This window comes from Chaetura pelagica, unplaced genomic scaffold, assembly GCF_000747805.2.
Source record: "Chaetura pelagica isolate M959 unplaced genomic scaffold, ChaPel_1.0 scaffold835, whole genome shotgun sequence".
Lineage (NCBI taxonomy): Eukaryota > Metazoa > Chordata > Aves > Apodiformes > Apodidae > Chaetura > Chaetura pelagica.
In genome coordinates, this window is record NW_009953220.1 from 1 (window position 1) to 15,693 (window position 15,693).

General features: G+C 46.7%; 1 protein-coding gene across 1 annotated transcript in view; it reads right to left on the reverse strand.

The window, feature by feature from the left end:
- Positions 1-2,489: 2,489 nt before the first annotated feature.
- PHF12 (PHD finger protein 12) overlaps positions 2,490-15,693 on the reverse strand; it is a 17,393-nt gene continuing 4,189 nt past the window's right edge. Inside the window, exons 4-13 of the mRNA XM_009997780.1 lie at positions 15,448-15,580; positions 14,589-14,753; positions 13,780-13,941; positions 11,895-12,711; positions 9,418-9,540; positions 7,939-8,082; positions 5,852-5,950; positions 5,202-5,284; positions 3,421-3,559; positions 2,490-2,846 (exon numbers count right to left, since the gene is read on the reverse strand). Coding sequence (XP_009996082.1) covers positions 2,512-2,846; positions 3,421-3,559; positions 5,202-5,284; positions 5,852-5,950; positions 7,939-8,082; positions 9,418-9,540; positions 11,895-12,711; positions 13,780-13,941; positions 14,589-14,753; positions 15,448-15,580 — 2,200 coding nt within the window. The 3' untranslated portion in view covers positions 2,490-2,511. The remainder of the gene's footprint in view (positions 2,847-3,420; positions 3,560-5,201; positions 5,285-5,851; positions 5,951-7,938; positions 8,083-9,417; positions 9,541-11,894; positions 12,712-13,779; positions 13,942-14,588; positions 14,754-15,447; positions 15,581-15,693) is intronic.

Here is a 15,693-nt window from a genome sequence, read left to right on the forward strand (position 1 = left end):
GAGCTCATCCCTGGCATCGCTCAGGTTGGACACGGTGGAGCTGAAGGCATCCCTGGAGAAGAGAAGGCTCCGAGGTCTTAGAGCACCTTCCAGTACCCGCAAGGTTACAGGGAAGCTGGGGAGGGGCTTTTTTACAAGGGCGGGGAGTGACAGGTTTCAAACTGGAAGAAGTGAGATTTAGGTGAGATGGTAGGAAGAAATGCTTCTCTGTGAGGGTGGTGACACAGCAGCTCAGGCTGCCCAGAGAAATTGTGGCTGCCCCATCCCTGGGGGTGTTGAAGGGCAGGTTGGATGGGGCTTGGAGCAGCCTGATTGAGTGGGAGGTGTCCCTGCCCTTGGCAAGAGGGTTAGAACTAGATGATCTTTCAGATTCCTTCCAATCCAAACGATTCCGTGACCTTCCAGTCCCCACCCTGGACCACCAACCACCCTCCCAGGCTTCCTCCATCCCTGCTCAGCCCTTTGCCACAGCTCAGGCTCCTCTCCCTGCAGTCAGACACTCCAGAGAAGCTCCAGGTCGTGGTGACAAGAGTGAAGACAAGACAGTCGAGAAAACAGAATGTGAAGTATTTTTTTTTTTTTTATATACAGAATACAGGAAAGTTTCTGTAAAGTCTAAAACGTTACAATTACTATGTACAGTGGAACTAGCTGTTCTGCTGCAGGGGGGTGGCATATAAACAAAAGAGACAGACAGGTTACGACAAACGATCTGATACAATAGACAATTTGAGGAACGTCATACCACATGTAGCACTGTACACAGCTTTAAAACATTGAAAAATGCCATCACTGATGTATTTACACAGAATCCCAACACTTTTCCTTATCTGAAATAAAAATAGGATGGACACCAGGAAAAGAACTCGTTTCTCACTGCCCATAATACACAGTAGCTACTTGTAGTGCAACCATAGCAGGGAGGGATGGGAAAAAAAAAAATAACTGTGGGAAGAAGAGCGCTTCTTTACATTAAATAAAACAATGATATTGTATAGATTTGCTGTATGAAAACTGTATTTCTCTTTTAATATAAAACTATTGTCACTGGCACAAAATAGAACAAGTTTCTGATTATTTTACAACTGCATGGGAACTATCTGTCAGAGAGAGTCCTCGAGTCAGACAGCGGTCACCCCCTCGCTCTGACACGTCCTGCTCTCACTGCAGTTTTCCTTTTAAAATGAAATGTATAGTACAAATATATGTGCAAATGCCCCTAAAACTTGAGCAAAAAAGAAAAATTAAAAAAAGTTAAACGTTCTTCATTTCATGCAAACGGCGTGTGAACAGTCTGGTGGTGACACAGCAGCTCAGGCTGCCCAGAGAAATTGTGGCTGCCCCATCCCTGGGGGTGTTGAAGGGCAGGTTGGATGGGGCTTGGAGCAGCCTGATTGAGTGGGAGGTGTCCCTGCCCTTGGCAAGAGGGTTAGAACTAGATGATCTTTCAGATTCCTTCCAATCCAAACGATTCCGTGACCTTCCAGTCCCCACCCTGGACCACCAACCACCCTCCCAGGCTTCCTCCATCCCTGCTCAGCCCTTTGCCACAGCTCAGGCTCCTCTCCCTGCAGTCAGACACTCCAGAGAAGCTCCAGGTCGTGGTGACAAGAGTGAAGACAAGACAGTCGAGAAAACAGAAATGTGAAGTATTTTTTTTTTTTTTATATACAGAATACAGGAAAGTTTCTGTAAAGTCTAAAACGTTACAATTACTATGTACAGTGGAACTAGCTGTTCTGCTGCAGGGGGGTGGCATATAAACAAAAGAGACAGACAGGTTACGACAAACGATCTGCTACAATAGACAATTTGAGGAACGTCATACCACATGTAGCACTGTACACAGCTTTAAAACATTGAAAAATGCCATCACTGATGTATTTACACAGAATCCCAACACTTTTCCTTATCTGAAATAAAAATAGGATGGACACCAGGAAAAGAACTCGTTTCTCACTGCCCATAATACACAGTAGCTACTTGTAGTGCAACCATAGCAGGGAGGGATGGGAAAAAAAAAAATAACTGTGGGAAGAAGAGCGCTTCTTTACATTAAATAAAACAATGATATTGTATAGATTTGCTGTATGAAAACTGTATTTCTCTTTTAATATAAAACTATTGTCACTGGCACAAAATAGAACAAGTTTCTGATTATTTTACAACTGCATGGGAACTATCTGTCAGAGAGAGTCCTCGAGTCAGACAGCGGTCACCCCCTCGCTCTGACACGTCCTGCTCTCACTGCAGTTTTCCTTTTAAAATGAAATGTATAGTACAAATATATGTGCAAATGCCCCTAAAACTTGAGCAAAAAAGAAAAATTAAAAAAAGTTAAACGTTCTTCATTTCATGCAAACGGCGTGTGAACAGTCTCTGGGCCGACATAGAAAAATCCCACCTCGGGTTTGTACATTTTTGCATTGCAAGAGTCTGAGAGGGCCTTTTTGTGGTTTTTTTTAGTATTTTTTTTTCTCTCCTTACTCCAAAGCTCTCTTCCTAAAATTCCTAAGGAACGGAGTTGGACCGCAGCACGGGCACCTGGTGGGGTTTCAGAGAAAGCTTCTCCTCCAAGTCCATGTCTTGTACTAAGGCAGTGTCCCCCTTGGGCTGTTTGGTCGCAAATTCAGTAATGCTGAAAACAAACTGCAGGCAGCCCAGCTTGATGTAACTGCCGTGGTGGAGCAGGGCTGTCCCCTCCCAGCCAGCCCCACTGCCCCCAATTAAGCTGGAGCTGCTGGCTTTGCAGTTACAGGGTTTCCGATGCTGCCCTTGTGCCTGGGAGTTCATCACAGCGGCTTCTTCATGAGGCTCCTCTTCTTGTTTTCTGATTTTATGTCGTTCTGGAAAAGGAAAGAGTAATTTAAGATTTGGGTAGGTTGGGATCAGCTTGTTTTAATCAACAGGGGCTACTGCTGAGCAGTAAGATCCTCCAGCCATGAGGCTGATAAAAGGGAAATGGGAACGTGCCCACAGCACTGGGGGGGCATTTACACCTGTTTTAGCAGCTAAAGCAGGAGTGGAGAGCAGGAGCAATCTGTGTGGGGATGGGATGCCTGCAGCACAGCCCAGGTCACCTCCTCCCAGCCTGGGAGGGGAGGATGTGCTTGGGAAAACTCTCAGTCCAGCTCTAAGCCGGAGTTCATCTGGAGCTGGTGTCAGGCAGGACCTGGAGCTTGGTTACCTCCAGCACAGGAGGCAAGAGCAGGGCACCAACAGAGCACTTCCCATAGAGGAACACCTTGTGCAACCCAGGCTGAGGCCCCTGGAAAGCCTCTCCCTTTTGCAAGAGGTGCCCCAACCCCTGCAGAACAAGAGGCACCGACAAGAAATCGATTTGCACCCGGTCCTATTCCCCCCCTCCCCTCAACAGCTCCCTGGGGTGTGAGGTGGGGCTGGAGCTGCCTCAGCACTCACTTATCACACTCCGCACTTTGGCAACAATACTGCTGGGAGGAGTGGGAGTCATCTTCTCTGAGAAGTCACACGAATACAGAACGTTGTCCACGGTCGTCCCATGCTCACTGTAGTTCAACAGCTCGTAATGTTTCGTATTCTGCAAAAAATATAGGGAAGAGGGGGGAATCAAGACATCAAGTCAGAAGGACTTCTGCCCACATACCTCTTTGGAGCACTGAAGCACAACCCCTCGGTCCCTACTGCTGTTGGTGGTTAAATAAGAGCAGTTAAATACCCTCTAGCTTCAGAGGCCACCAACCTGACCCCCATGCATGGCTCATGCTCACAGAGCAGCCAGCTTTTCATAGGAAGCAGGGCCAAAGCAGCTCTGGAGAGGGTTTTGCCTACTGCACTTGGACCAACAGATCTTTTGGAAGCAGGGATTAAAGCTGATTCAATCAGGGATTCAAGCTGTTTCTGACACAGCGAGCACACCGCTTCAACAGGGACACTAGATGCAAGTACAGCCCGAGGACTGTGCCTAGTAGGGCAGAGCTGTGCTTTGGAAAGCAGACACAAGATGGCAAGGGGGGATGCCAGTGTGTTGCAGCAGCCACGAGACAGAGACTGTCTGGGATTTACAGGCCTTCTGCAGACACTGAAATGCCAGGAGACATTACAGCGTTAGACAAGCAGCGTCACGCTCAGCTGAGCTTTGCAGAGGATGTTGAGAGAGGAGGAGATACCAGGAGTCATCTGAGGGCTGAAGACCTTGTCCTCCAGGGGCTACAAAGCTTTAATCAAGTTACAGTGCACAGGGGACTAAATTTTCCAAGCAACATGAGGGACTGCAGAGACCAAGAAGACCAAGCATAAGCTGCTAATGTCCAGAAGCTGAAAGAACAGAGCAAAGGAGGAGGAACTGTCCCTCTGCAGTGACCACAGCCATAGGAGGCCTGCTGGAGTACGGAAGAAATTCAGTGCCAAGAGCCTGATTTTGGACTGACCACTGTGAGGAGACGCTTTGAGACAGATTTACGGTCTGGATCCCATTACTGAATGTGTTCCATTGCTTGTAGTGCACTGGAGGAATGGCTACAGCTGGCTGTGGGTTAATCCTGGATCCTGCTCAGTAGCTGGTTGACAAATGGTGATATAAAAGACACTATCTTGCTTCAAAGCCTGTTTCCAGGCTAAGAGACATCTCCAGCAGCACTTTTATTGGCAGACCTGCCAGTCTATTGGCTTCAAGAACAAACTAATCTCTGGGTTGTAGCTAAGGAGCAACTGCAGACCTCTGCCTGTGCTGAGGGCTTAACTGACATTTTAGTTAAATAAACCATTTCTGCAGAGTACTGCAGAACACTCTGCTTCACCATCACACCTGAAAGCAAGAGGCTGGGAGCAGCTTCCTGTTCTGTTCCAGCTGAGGTTTGGTGTCGACATTACAGGTTTAGCCTTTACTAGCTGGATCAAAAAGTATCAACCCTTTTGTCTATGACTTTTCCTTTCCCTGGACACCAGGAGTGGCAATGCTTACTTGTGGTCAGTCTTTGTCCACAGGCAGTTAGTTCAGAGCAATCATGCTGGCAGAGCCCTGTGCTTCAGAAAAGGGTTTGACAGAAAACGCTGACGCAGCCTCCACTGGAGTGAAACCATTCAGAGCCCTGGCTCCTACTTTGTAGTCCACAAAGGAGCACCACACAAAGACAACCTGCTGCCTGCATCTCCAGCTCCCACTGCCATGCATGCCAAATAATAAAAATGTAAAAAAAAGCCAACCCATCTCAAGCACTCACCTCATCGTAGAATATGCAGGCATGCTTGCCAGACACGTAGTTACAGTGACCATAGCTTGTAAGGCACACATCCATATCAGCTCCTGTCAACGGGGAGGACAAAACCCAGTTCATTTCAGCAAAAAACCCAAACTGCCAGGCAGCAGAGAACAACAGACAGAATTAAACTTCAATTAGCAAAACAACAGGGGAGCAACTGCCTTTGTCCAGGCTCCCAGGACTACATGAATAATGCTGTGATAAGCCACAGAACAACGTTTGGGTGGGGGAAGGGAAGCAGCTCCATGAAGGCTGAGGAGCAGCATTTCACAGTGACTGGGTCTATCCAGAGCACCAGAAGAACCTAAGCAGAAAGAAATGAAACCTACAAGAAAACTGTTAACTCTTCCCTCCATCAGGTATTAATCTCCAGGTCAGCCATGCTGCTGATTTTGACACCAGCCAGGTCACAAAGGTGCAACCTCACTGAGTCAAGCAGATGGGGAATTTCCACCAGATGGGGAATTTCCACCTTTACTGGTAGTGAAGAATCCCAGAACAAGTGGCCACAACGTGTCTGTTTTCTTCACCACCCTTTAGGCAAATACTTAGGGAGGGTCAGGGAGAACCAACCTGAACCTAAAAGGTCAGGACAGGCAAAAGCTACTTACCTGTCCCAATGTAGAGAGTTCGGTAGCACATGTTGACTGCACCCCCTAAGCCCATCAGAGGGTAGAACACTGCCCGGGCCTGCACCTCCTTCCTTTGCCCTGCAAGATAAGAAAGAAATTACTTGAACAACTTTATCAGCTGTGAAGGCTGCTTGACCCCAGTGTCCCCAGAAGGCACAGATCTTAAGGAGGATGAAGTCAGCTTTGGCCTAAACTCTAATTCCCAACCCTCTAGGGAACGTTTGTGCATTAAACATCTTTTTTCTGCCAGTCATCAGAGAAAACTGCTTTCTTCAGTAACACACACAACCTGTGCAACTGGGGGAACATGAATGCTGAGTGTGCACAGTGGAGCCACACAGAGGAAAACAGAAGCCTCCCACCACTAGTTTCCTTCTCAATCTTTTCCACTTTGTGCACTCAAAGAGCTGAGTCTTCTTGTCAAAGTGCCACTTAAAAAAAAAAATTAGTGCTGGTGAATTGTCAGTAACTTAGCTAAGATTTTACTTCTAGTGAAGCTGCAGGAAAAACAGGTGGGTTGAACAGAGGGCTTGTCCAAGGACCACCAGTTCCCTGGACAGGATGATTTACTTCAGGTCCCTCTGGCACACTGGACAACAGCTGCTCCAGGGCTCAGCCTCCAGAGCAGCTCCCTGGCAGCCAAGTTCAGGTCAAACATCCTCACATGCCCACACGAAGTGGACAGAAAATCATCTGTGGAACAGACATCAAACTCTGGGCCACACAGGCCCAGCCAGGATCTCAGCAGCTGAATCAGCTTTGGGGATAAGCCCCTTAAAAGCAGAGGTTTGGCCCCTCCTGATACTACATCTGTTTGACAGTTTTGCTACTTCAAGATTGTGAAATCAAAGAATGGAATGTGAGGATTACGAGAGACTGTTTGCAGAGCCACCTACGTCAAGAACATCAGCAACACCAAGAGGCATCCCAGGAGGTGCAGCACTCAACATGGCTCAGATGTGAAGGTTCCCACCTCTGCCCAGCTGTTCTGCACAAGTCCTTCCACCTGAACACCTCAACAGGGCTCAATAAAAGCTTTGGGCCTAATATTTTATCAGCAATGCTAAACAGTCAGCTGGATGCATCATTCTTGCCCCTAAAGGGTGATGGGCTAAGAGAGCATCAATCTGCCCTTTGAAAGGCAGACTGCTGAAGAATTTCCAGACCTGTCTGGAAAGGAGCATCAGAGGAACAGAGCTCATCTCACAGCCTGGTGCTGTGTCCTACAGCAGTCTTCAAAAGAAGATTGACAAAGCATTTAGAGAATGCTGTGATGCTACAGCAGCAATTTCAGCAGGTTACTGACTGCTAGCAGACTTCCAGAGATCTTATCTTGGATATTTACCCCCAGGCCAAGCAGAGGGGGAGCAGACACCTGCTCCCAAAACAAAGCTGTCCAGTTAGGGCTTGAAAGAGGATTAAAAGGACTGGCTGCACATGGAGGAACATGCAACCACATTTCCCTCTGCAGCTTTAGGTGTTAGTGTGTGGATCCCAGTGATCACAAACCAAGCCAGTGCTGAACTCTGGGATCTGGGGATTTCCAGCAGAACTGCAAGTTGTTTTCCATTATTTGCATTAGTTGCATTCTGTATTTCAGCTCAACAGTGACATTATTCTCAAGGGGCAATGACAATGTCACATATCTATTCTGTGCCTCAATTCCTCCTGTTTGTGAGCTTGCCTCACAAGCAACTTCTCCAGAAAGAGAGAGCAGGAATTAACATTATTTCTCTTGCCCATCTCAAAGGTGAGGACAAAAAAAAGAGCAGCTGAGCTCTCCCATTTCTTGCTACTTACAAGATGAATAAAACACAACTTCATTAAAGATTTCCAGCAGAAAATCAGAAGTTACTGAAGGTGATTTCATTGCCACAATTTGTAAATAAAACTAAGGGACCTGAAGGAGTTTCTGGCCAGTGGATACTGGAGCGGGGGATGAGAGTAAAGAAAGGTGAAAGGCAGCATCAGACAGACACCAGAAGGGAGATCTTCAATGAATAAGCAAGGGAGTGCCAAAAAAGCTACAGCTGAACATAAACCAACTATTCTGGGGCTGCTCTTACCTTCAATGTGGTTTCCCATAGGAGATTGCTGATGGGAACTGACACTGCTCACTAGAGACTGAGCTTTGGAAGGAAAGAGCTGATGTATTCTCTGCAAGGCCAGAAACTTGATCAGCTGCTCATCCAGCATATTTATCTCAATCTCTGTTAATAAACAAAAAGCAATTAGTGAGTTATTCATGGAAAGGGTGCAACCTGAGCTGCAGTGGATTTAACTGCCCCACTTTTCAAACTTGACACTTGCTTCAACAGCAAAAGACTTGACAAATTTTGCAGCTTTAAGAGTCTTACACAGGGGTGATCTATTACTTCCTAACACCTGAGAGCAGCCTGTGAGGAGTGATGGCCAGAGAGCTACAGCTGAGGCAGCAGGCAGAGGTTCAGGGGAACAAAGACTGCTAGGTTGAAAACCTGGTGTTCTGGCTCAGAATTGTCAGGTCTGCAGAGGTAGACATGGCAGGTTGGGTCCTTCTTGTGAATCTCTATTATCTAGTTAAAGTCTAACCCTCCATTGCAGAGGAAAGCAGTAACCACCTTTGAAGCCGCTACAGACTCATTCTTGAGTCACGCGCTTTTGTAGCAGGGTCAGTGAAACCAAACAGGGCAATTCAGACAATATTACTAACAAGCTTTAGAGCAGATCTGTTGCTGATAGCTTTGAAGTATTTATATTTGCAAAGCTCTACAGAGGGCTGCTTCCTGGCAGCAAAGGAGGCTGGCTAATCTCTTCTTCCAAGAGCTTTCTCCACATCAATGACAGTTAAAATGGCAGGCAGAAGCAGCAAAGCAGTAACAGCCTTTCCTGAACAGCAGAGGTAGAGTCTAGGCTGGCTGAGCAGTTGGGATCCACCCAAGAAAGGAGGGTCACACTGGCCCCTTTAGAAAGGCTGTTCTTCAGATGTAGAAGTCTCTAGCAACAGCCTCACTACACTAGTGATGATTGCTGTTCATCTGCCTCTTCCTCCTGAAGTCACTCCACTGAGGTGTGGCATTTCTTCTCAAGTGCAATGAAAGGAAAATAAAAAATGGGCTAGTCTAGAAGACCGACAGAAGCAGAAATAAATCAGAAAATTAACTGACCCACCAGAGCATCACCACTCAGGTGACTGCTTGACTAAAAGATCTATTGTTGCTGGATTTTACACCCATCTGGAACAGCTCTGGATTGCAGTGAGCACCACAACATGGCAGGACTGCAGGTTTCTGCATGTGAATTCTACCTGGAAACCAGCCCGTGCAATAGCTTTGTGATCATTCCCCAGAAAAGCTCTAGGCAGAAACACTTCATTGGCTTTGCTGCCTTGGCAACACTACAAGTAGGGAAGCATGTGACATATTTAAGGTAATCTATACTCAGCCCCGCCCTCACCTGACTATAACCCTTCCTTATCTCTGGAACTTTTCCTCAAGCAGAGACCAAGTGCTGTAGGGAAGCACCCAGGGCTAGCAGAGACTGATAAGGAACTGTGGAATACTCACCACCATCCATAAATGCTTTCAGGGAACTGGTGAGGTCCAACATGGCTGCAGAGTTCGACGTGAGCGATGAGGGCAGCGTCAAAGCGCTTCCTATGGATAAGGTGCTGGGACTGACCTTACCATCTACAGAGAAAGACGGTGCAGAGAAGATATGTCACTGTGACGTCCGTGAGACATGCACCCAGCCCTCTGGCTGCACTCTGCTTCCAAGCTGCCTGGAATGACTAATTTTGCTCATAGTCATGCTTTGAAAAAGGCCTGGATTAGAGGCCATGAGCTTTCTTCCACTGACAGAAGGAGCAGTGTGTGTCTCCAGCAGAGAGCCAGCTGCTAGCTTCTCCTGCTCACCTCCAGTTGTTGGAGGACTTCTGAATCCCTACATTTCAGCTCCTACTCCCTCATTGAAGCAGCAGCAATGACAGACTGTCAGTGATGTCACACTACAGGGACTGGAAAGATGAGCCCCCAAGTCCCCAAGAGCTTATTGCCAAGGAGCTTGTCTAGGTCTGAACAGGCATAAAAAAGTACAATTGCCACATTTTTATTCCTGCACAATTATCAAGTCTGGGGTGAACTTCACTGCCTAGTAAGAATGTGACAGTCATAAGCAGATCATTTTTATTTGCAAAATAAATCCTACTGCTTTGGCAGGGACCATGCAGCTGAAAGAGGCAATGGCAAATGCCAGGGAACAAAATCCCTTTAATGCACTGTTGTCACCACATCTCCTCAAGCTGGTTTGCTTAGAACTGCTAAAGGACTGAAACTTAGGGAGGGAAAAAAAATAAAAAGGGCCCTGAATAATTTGTATTTTTGTACTCAGAAAAAAAAAAATTGCACACCATAATTTAAGAGACATGTTATAAATATATAGATGCATCATGGAAAAAATTGAAATATTTACACCTTTCCCAAGGGATACTGCATCAAAATGATGTTTTAATCTGCATTTCTGTAGAACACAAGCTTGGGGCCAAAAGCAATTATTTAACATCTTAAGCATCTGAAAATTAGGTAGGGTTTGCAGTGCTCTTCAAACCACAAGCACGAAATCTGCCATAGCATAGTCTCATTTCCTCTACCAAAAAACTCTCCTGGCGTTGCATTTCTGAGCAGGGCACGGTCAAAACAGCAGCAGCAGAGTAACCAAGTTTGTTCAGCAATAAGCTGAGGCCAAGTGCTCTGGGGACTGCCTCCAAACACGAGGTAAAGCTCCGAAGTTATTCATGAAGGGATTTTAAAAAGAACAATAAAAAGATGTTGCCTGTGTGGCTTGCAATCACCAGATGGGAGCCACTCCACCCCAGCCTGCCTGCTGAGCAGCTGGGGACCGCTTTTCTTTTTGTACTCAGAAAAAAAAAATAATTGCACACCATAATTTAAGACATGTTATAAATATATAGATGCATCATGGAAAAAATTGAAATATTTACACCTTTCCCAAGGGATACTGCATCAAAATGATGTTTTAATCTGCATTTCTGTAGAACACAAGCTTGGGGCCAAAAGCAATTATTTAACATCTTAAGCATCTGAAAATTAGGTAGGGTTTGCAGTGCTCTTCAAACCACAAGCACGAAATCTGCCATAGCATAGTCTCATTTCCTCTACCAAAAAACTCTCCTGGCGTTGTATTTCTGAGCAGGGCACGGTCAAAACAGCAGCAGCAGAGTAACCAAGTTTGTTCAGCAATAAGCTGAGGCCAAGTGCTCTGGGGACTGCCTCCAAACACGAGGTAAAGCTCCGAAGTTATTCATGAAGGGATTTTAAAAAGAACAATAAAAAGATGTTGCCTGTGTGGCTTGCAATCACCAGATGGGAGCCACTCCACCCAAGCCTGCCTGCTGAGCAGCTGGGAACTGCTTCTCTGCCTCGACCCAGCCTGCCCAAAGGGCTTAATAACTGGAGTGTTGAGCTGGTGTGGAGGAAGAGAGAAGGTAAATGCTTTAAGTGAAAACTTATTCTAGCAAAATTTGAGTTACGGGCAGTTACTCTGACTTCAACACCTCAGACTCCATGTTTTCATACTGACGAATGGGTATTTAACAGCACCTTGATAGCAAGGTGTTTGGGTATGGGAAAGAGATGGCACATTCAGTCTGGAACTACCCTGTGTGAACAGACCAGCAGACACTGAGGAACAGCTTCCCAAGCCTGCACTCCTCCAATGTCAAGGCTGTGCAGCTCCAGACTTACAATTCACAACTACTGTTGCTGTCTGGAATTTAACTGATGTTCTATCCTGCCTCTCAGGACACAGCTCTCCTCTGAGGTACATGCAGCCAGCGAAAAATACATCCTGGTGCTCCCATGAAGGGACCTAAGACAAAGGAGACTTGAGAAACTTCTGGCTCTCCACAGAAATCCCAATTCCCACTTAAATGAGGGCACACTGCTCAAGCCTTGAGGTTCAGAATAACATGTAACCTGAACACTTTCCCAACCCCAGGGGCCAAGATCAGCTGCTGGGCACGTACCTGAAGGTGGTGCTGGTGAACAGAATCTGTTTGTGGACCCAACAGCAGAGATGCCATCTCCTGCAGCCTGCGGAGGGGTGAGGGCCCTGGTGGCAGTCAGAGGGGAGCCCATGGGTCGCAGCTCTGCTGTCAGCGGTGGCCCGATCTGTGTCTGCACATTCTTTCTTTGCAAAGTGCTGGTGGTCTCCAGGCTGGCACAGGAGCTCGATATGGACGTGGGCAGACTCGTGACAGGCACAGAACCCCTTTGTGCACAAGAAACGGGCCCTGCTACGTTCTCTGTTTTGACAATGGTTCCAATGGTGTGATTCAGAAGTCCACAAGTCGCTGGGGGCGTGAGGGGCCGAGGCCACGTTTGCCGATGAGACAAAACAGGGAGAGTGTTCCCAGATCCAATTAGCCTCTGGGAGTCAGTCAACTGTGCTGAGGGCTCGGATGAAACGCCGTAGAAATGAGGGCCGTTCACCTTGATGTCAGAGGCCGTCGGCCCGTTCGAAGTCCCGCAAGAAGACACCTTCTTGGATTTATCTATACAAGAGCTGCAGCTGACATCTTCCTGTGACAAAGTCTGCTGGGATTGTGAGGAGCTCAAGGAATTCTGTGTGGTAATCCCTGAGGTGCAGGATGACATGGAATAGAGGGAAGGTGTGGGTGCCTTGTCAGCTGCCTGGTAAGGGTTGGCGAGTGAGCCGTCTGCCACAATAACAGGCTTAATATCAGCCTTCTCTGTGTGCTCAGAGTCCCAAAGCGAAGTCATCTGCTTAGCAGATAAATGTTTCAATATGCTGCATTGGAGAGCAACAACACTACAGAGCCACTGGGAGGAAGAAAAAAGGGCAGGTTAGCTCCACGGGCAAGTTAGCTCCAAACCTCAACCACCTCTCCATCCTTCCCCCAGCTTGAAGAAATGCAGCTGCCTCACTGTGCTGCTGACTGCTCTGACGCAGCCAGGAGCTGCAGCATCTGCTCTGATGCTCCTCTAGAGTCAGAAGGAAACTTTGTTCAGAGGTACAAAAGTGCAACCAAAATCAGGTTCTGTTAATCTCTGTGCAACAGTACACAGAGGAGCTGAGATTAAAGTAGGGAGAAGGCAGAGAGGTGCTTCCTCACTCCCAAACTCTTCCCTCTCTTCACCTGTTACATGTTGCAACTCTTCAGCCAGTTACAAACATCTTTCACTAGTACAGGCGTAGAGCCAAACACAATCCTCCAGTTTACTCTGTAGCATGCTGGGAAGAAATGCTGATCTACCTCATGCTATAGGGAGTCACCTGCCAAAGCTTGGGTGCAGAGCACCTTTTCTTGTGCACAAGGTACAAGGCCCAAAAGATTTATTTGAAGTTTTAAGCTCCATGGTGAGCTTGCACCTGTCACCCAGAGTAACACAGACAGACTCAGCTACACCCGACTGCAAAACAACATGGCTTCGTCTTGTGGGATCCAGCAAGAGGTTTCATACAAGATTTAAACACTCATCTGACCCTGAATTAAAAGTCCAATTCCATCAGTAGTAACAAGCAGCCCAGAAATGTGACATTACACAAATAAAGGTGTCAAGAGAGCAGCCTTACATAATCAGTGGAAAATATTTCCCCTCAGCCCCGGAAATGACATCTAGACAAAATCCCTCAACTCCACTCTTAAGGCCAGAAGACTACTTCACCATTTCCCTGAAGTGTCAAATGAGGAGTTTTACATTTCACCTGGAAAGCCAAAATGAAGTTTTAATGGGCAAGGGTGTCAGAGACAAGACAAGCTATGACCTTCAGACACAAATTTGAGACTTGTTTCCTAGACAACTGTTCTGATCACGACTGAAATGGAAGAGGATCTTTGTACCAAAGCAAGTAAGAGTCCAAGCATCCAAGCATTTGACTTCATTTACCTCCTGTTGTTCTGTCTGGCTGGCTAAGTGCTCAGTGTTCAAAAGGTGCTTCTGCAAGGGTTCCTCAGGGATCCCGTTACAGATCAGCTCGCCATCTCTAATTGCTGCAGGCGCAAGTAACGGGGGTGGAAGCCGGTACTGGGACTTTATAGCATCAGGAACCTACATTGCAGAGAAAGAAGATCACACATGAGAACAATTACTCAAGAAAGACTAGTTAAACAAAGTGCCTAAGCAGCACTATGCTTCGTGTTTGCTTCTTCCTGACCCAAAGGACCCCTGCAGACAATACATTAGAAGTTTCAAGGACTGAGTACTTTAAATTGATGCAGCTACACTGAAATGAATAGGTTTTATTCCCTTAGGTCAGGCATGGCTTCAGAACAACATTGTGGCTACAGCAGAAAAAAAGTCATGCAAAAAAGGCCAAGGAAGAAAAACCTGTATAGCATTTTTCAGGCAGTCTGGCAGCAAACAGTATTCAGGGTTTAACACAGAACATGCAGCAGCGCTAATTTTGACTGTAAGGCCAACTTCAGGAGGTTTTGTTTTGTGCTTTCTATGCCTGTGCTAGTTTTAAAGGCTTATTTCTAACAGCTAAGCCTTATAGTTGGTGGAAAAAGAGCTTCTTAAAGATCCTACACGTGGTGCAAAGTAACTGCTGACTCCCAGAACTCGCACCAACACATCCTTTCAGACCCCACCCTCTTCCTGCTGCCCCAAGAGGTTATCCCTACAGGGCGTGCTGGTTTCCCTTCCAAAGTAGAATACATGAGGATTTTCAGCAACACCTCCTTGTTTACACGTACCTTCAAACCTTTCCTCTTTACTGATTGTAGAACTCTGCGATTCGGAGGGTGTTTCTTATGGATTCGGTTTAAGAAATCCACTTTGACAATGTGCTGGGATATGGTGTCCTGGAACCGGTCAAATACTCGGCACCGATTACTCAGGGTCAAGTTCTTCTGGTTCAGCTGGGTGATCAGACAATGCCACAGGAGTTAGGGATCTGTGGACCACTCTAATGTACCCTAAGACTTTCATAATACCTTGCAGCATTGGCAGTGCAGCATCAGCTCAGCTTTAGACTACTTGTGTTCCACAGCACTAACCATTTCTGATAAAGGGCACATGGCTGGAGATGAACACAAAAGCATTTAGAGGCCTTTACTAAGCAGCACCAATGCTCTCAGCAGCAGTTTGTCTGGGCAGAAGGCCTTTGTTTCAGCCCCCTGTTTCCTGAATATTTAGTTTCAAGTACACTGCTTTTCCACAAATGAAAACTCCCTCTTGGAATTAAAGTTTTTTGGGTTAAGCATGCAAAGAATTACTTCCCCTATTTGTAGCACTCTGCTGCTTTGTATCACAGTTCTGGAAGATCATCTAGATCTTAAGAAGTCCAGTCTGAAAACTACACAAGCTGTCAGTGAGCCACAATCTGAGCTGTCAGCTTCAGTTACAGGAAGGAGTTCCCCCATCTTTACATTTTATTGCAGCATCATATTCCTTTGGAGAGGACACTGCTTGCAGCAGGAGCTTGACAAGCGTTAACGGGGAGCTGTGAGAGCTCAGGAGCCGCTTCACATTTGTTGTACTTTGTCCTTTAATGGACCTGCCAGGTTCCACTCCAGCATCCGGTTCCCATACTGCAATCATAGCCCTGCTTACCACCACATGTTCTATGTGATTTGGGCACATCCATCTACCCAGAGGCATGGCAGTAAGCGGTGGCTCCAGACAATCCATGTGGAACAGGAGTGGGCAATAATCACACTGGATTAGAGGTGCCACTCTGCAACTCCTGCAGAGAGAGAGCCAGATCTTATTTCCCATGCTGAATACAGAGTAGAAAATGAACACGCAGGCAAGCTCAGCCTAACCACTTTAGCTAATCTTCCCAGACCAATTTCCCTA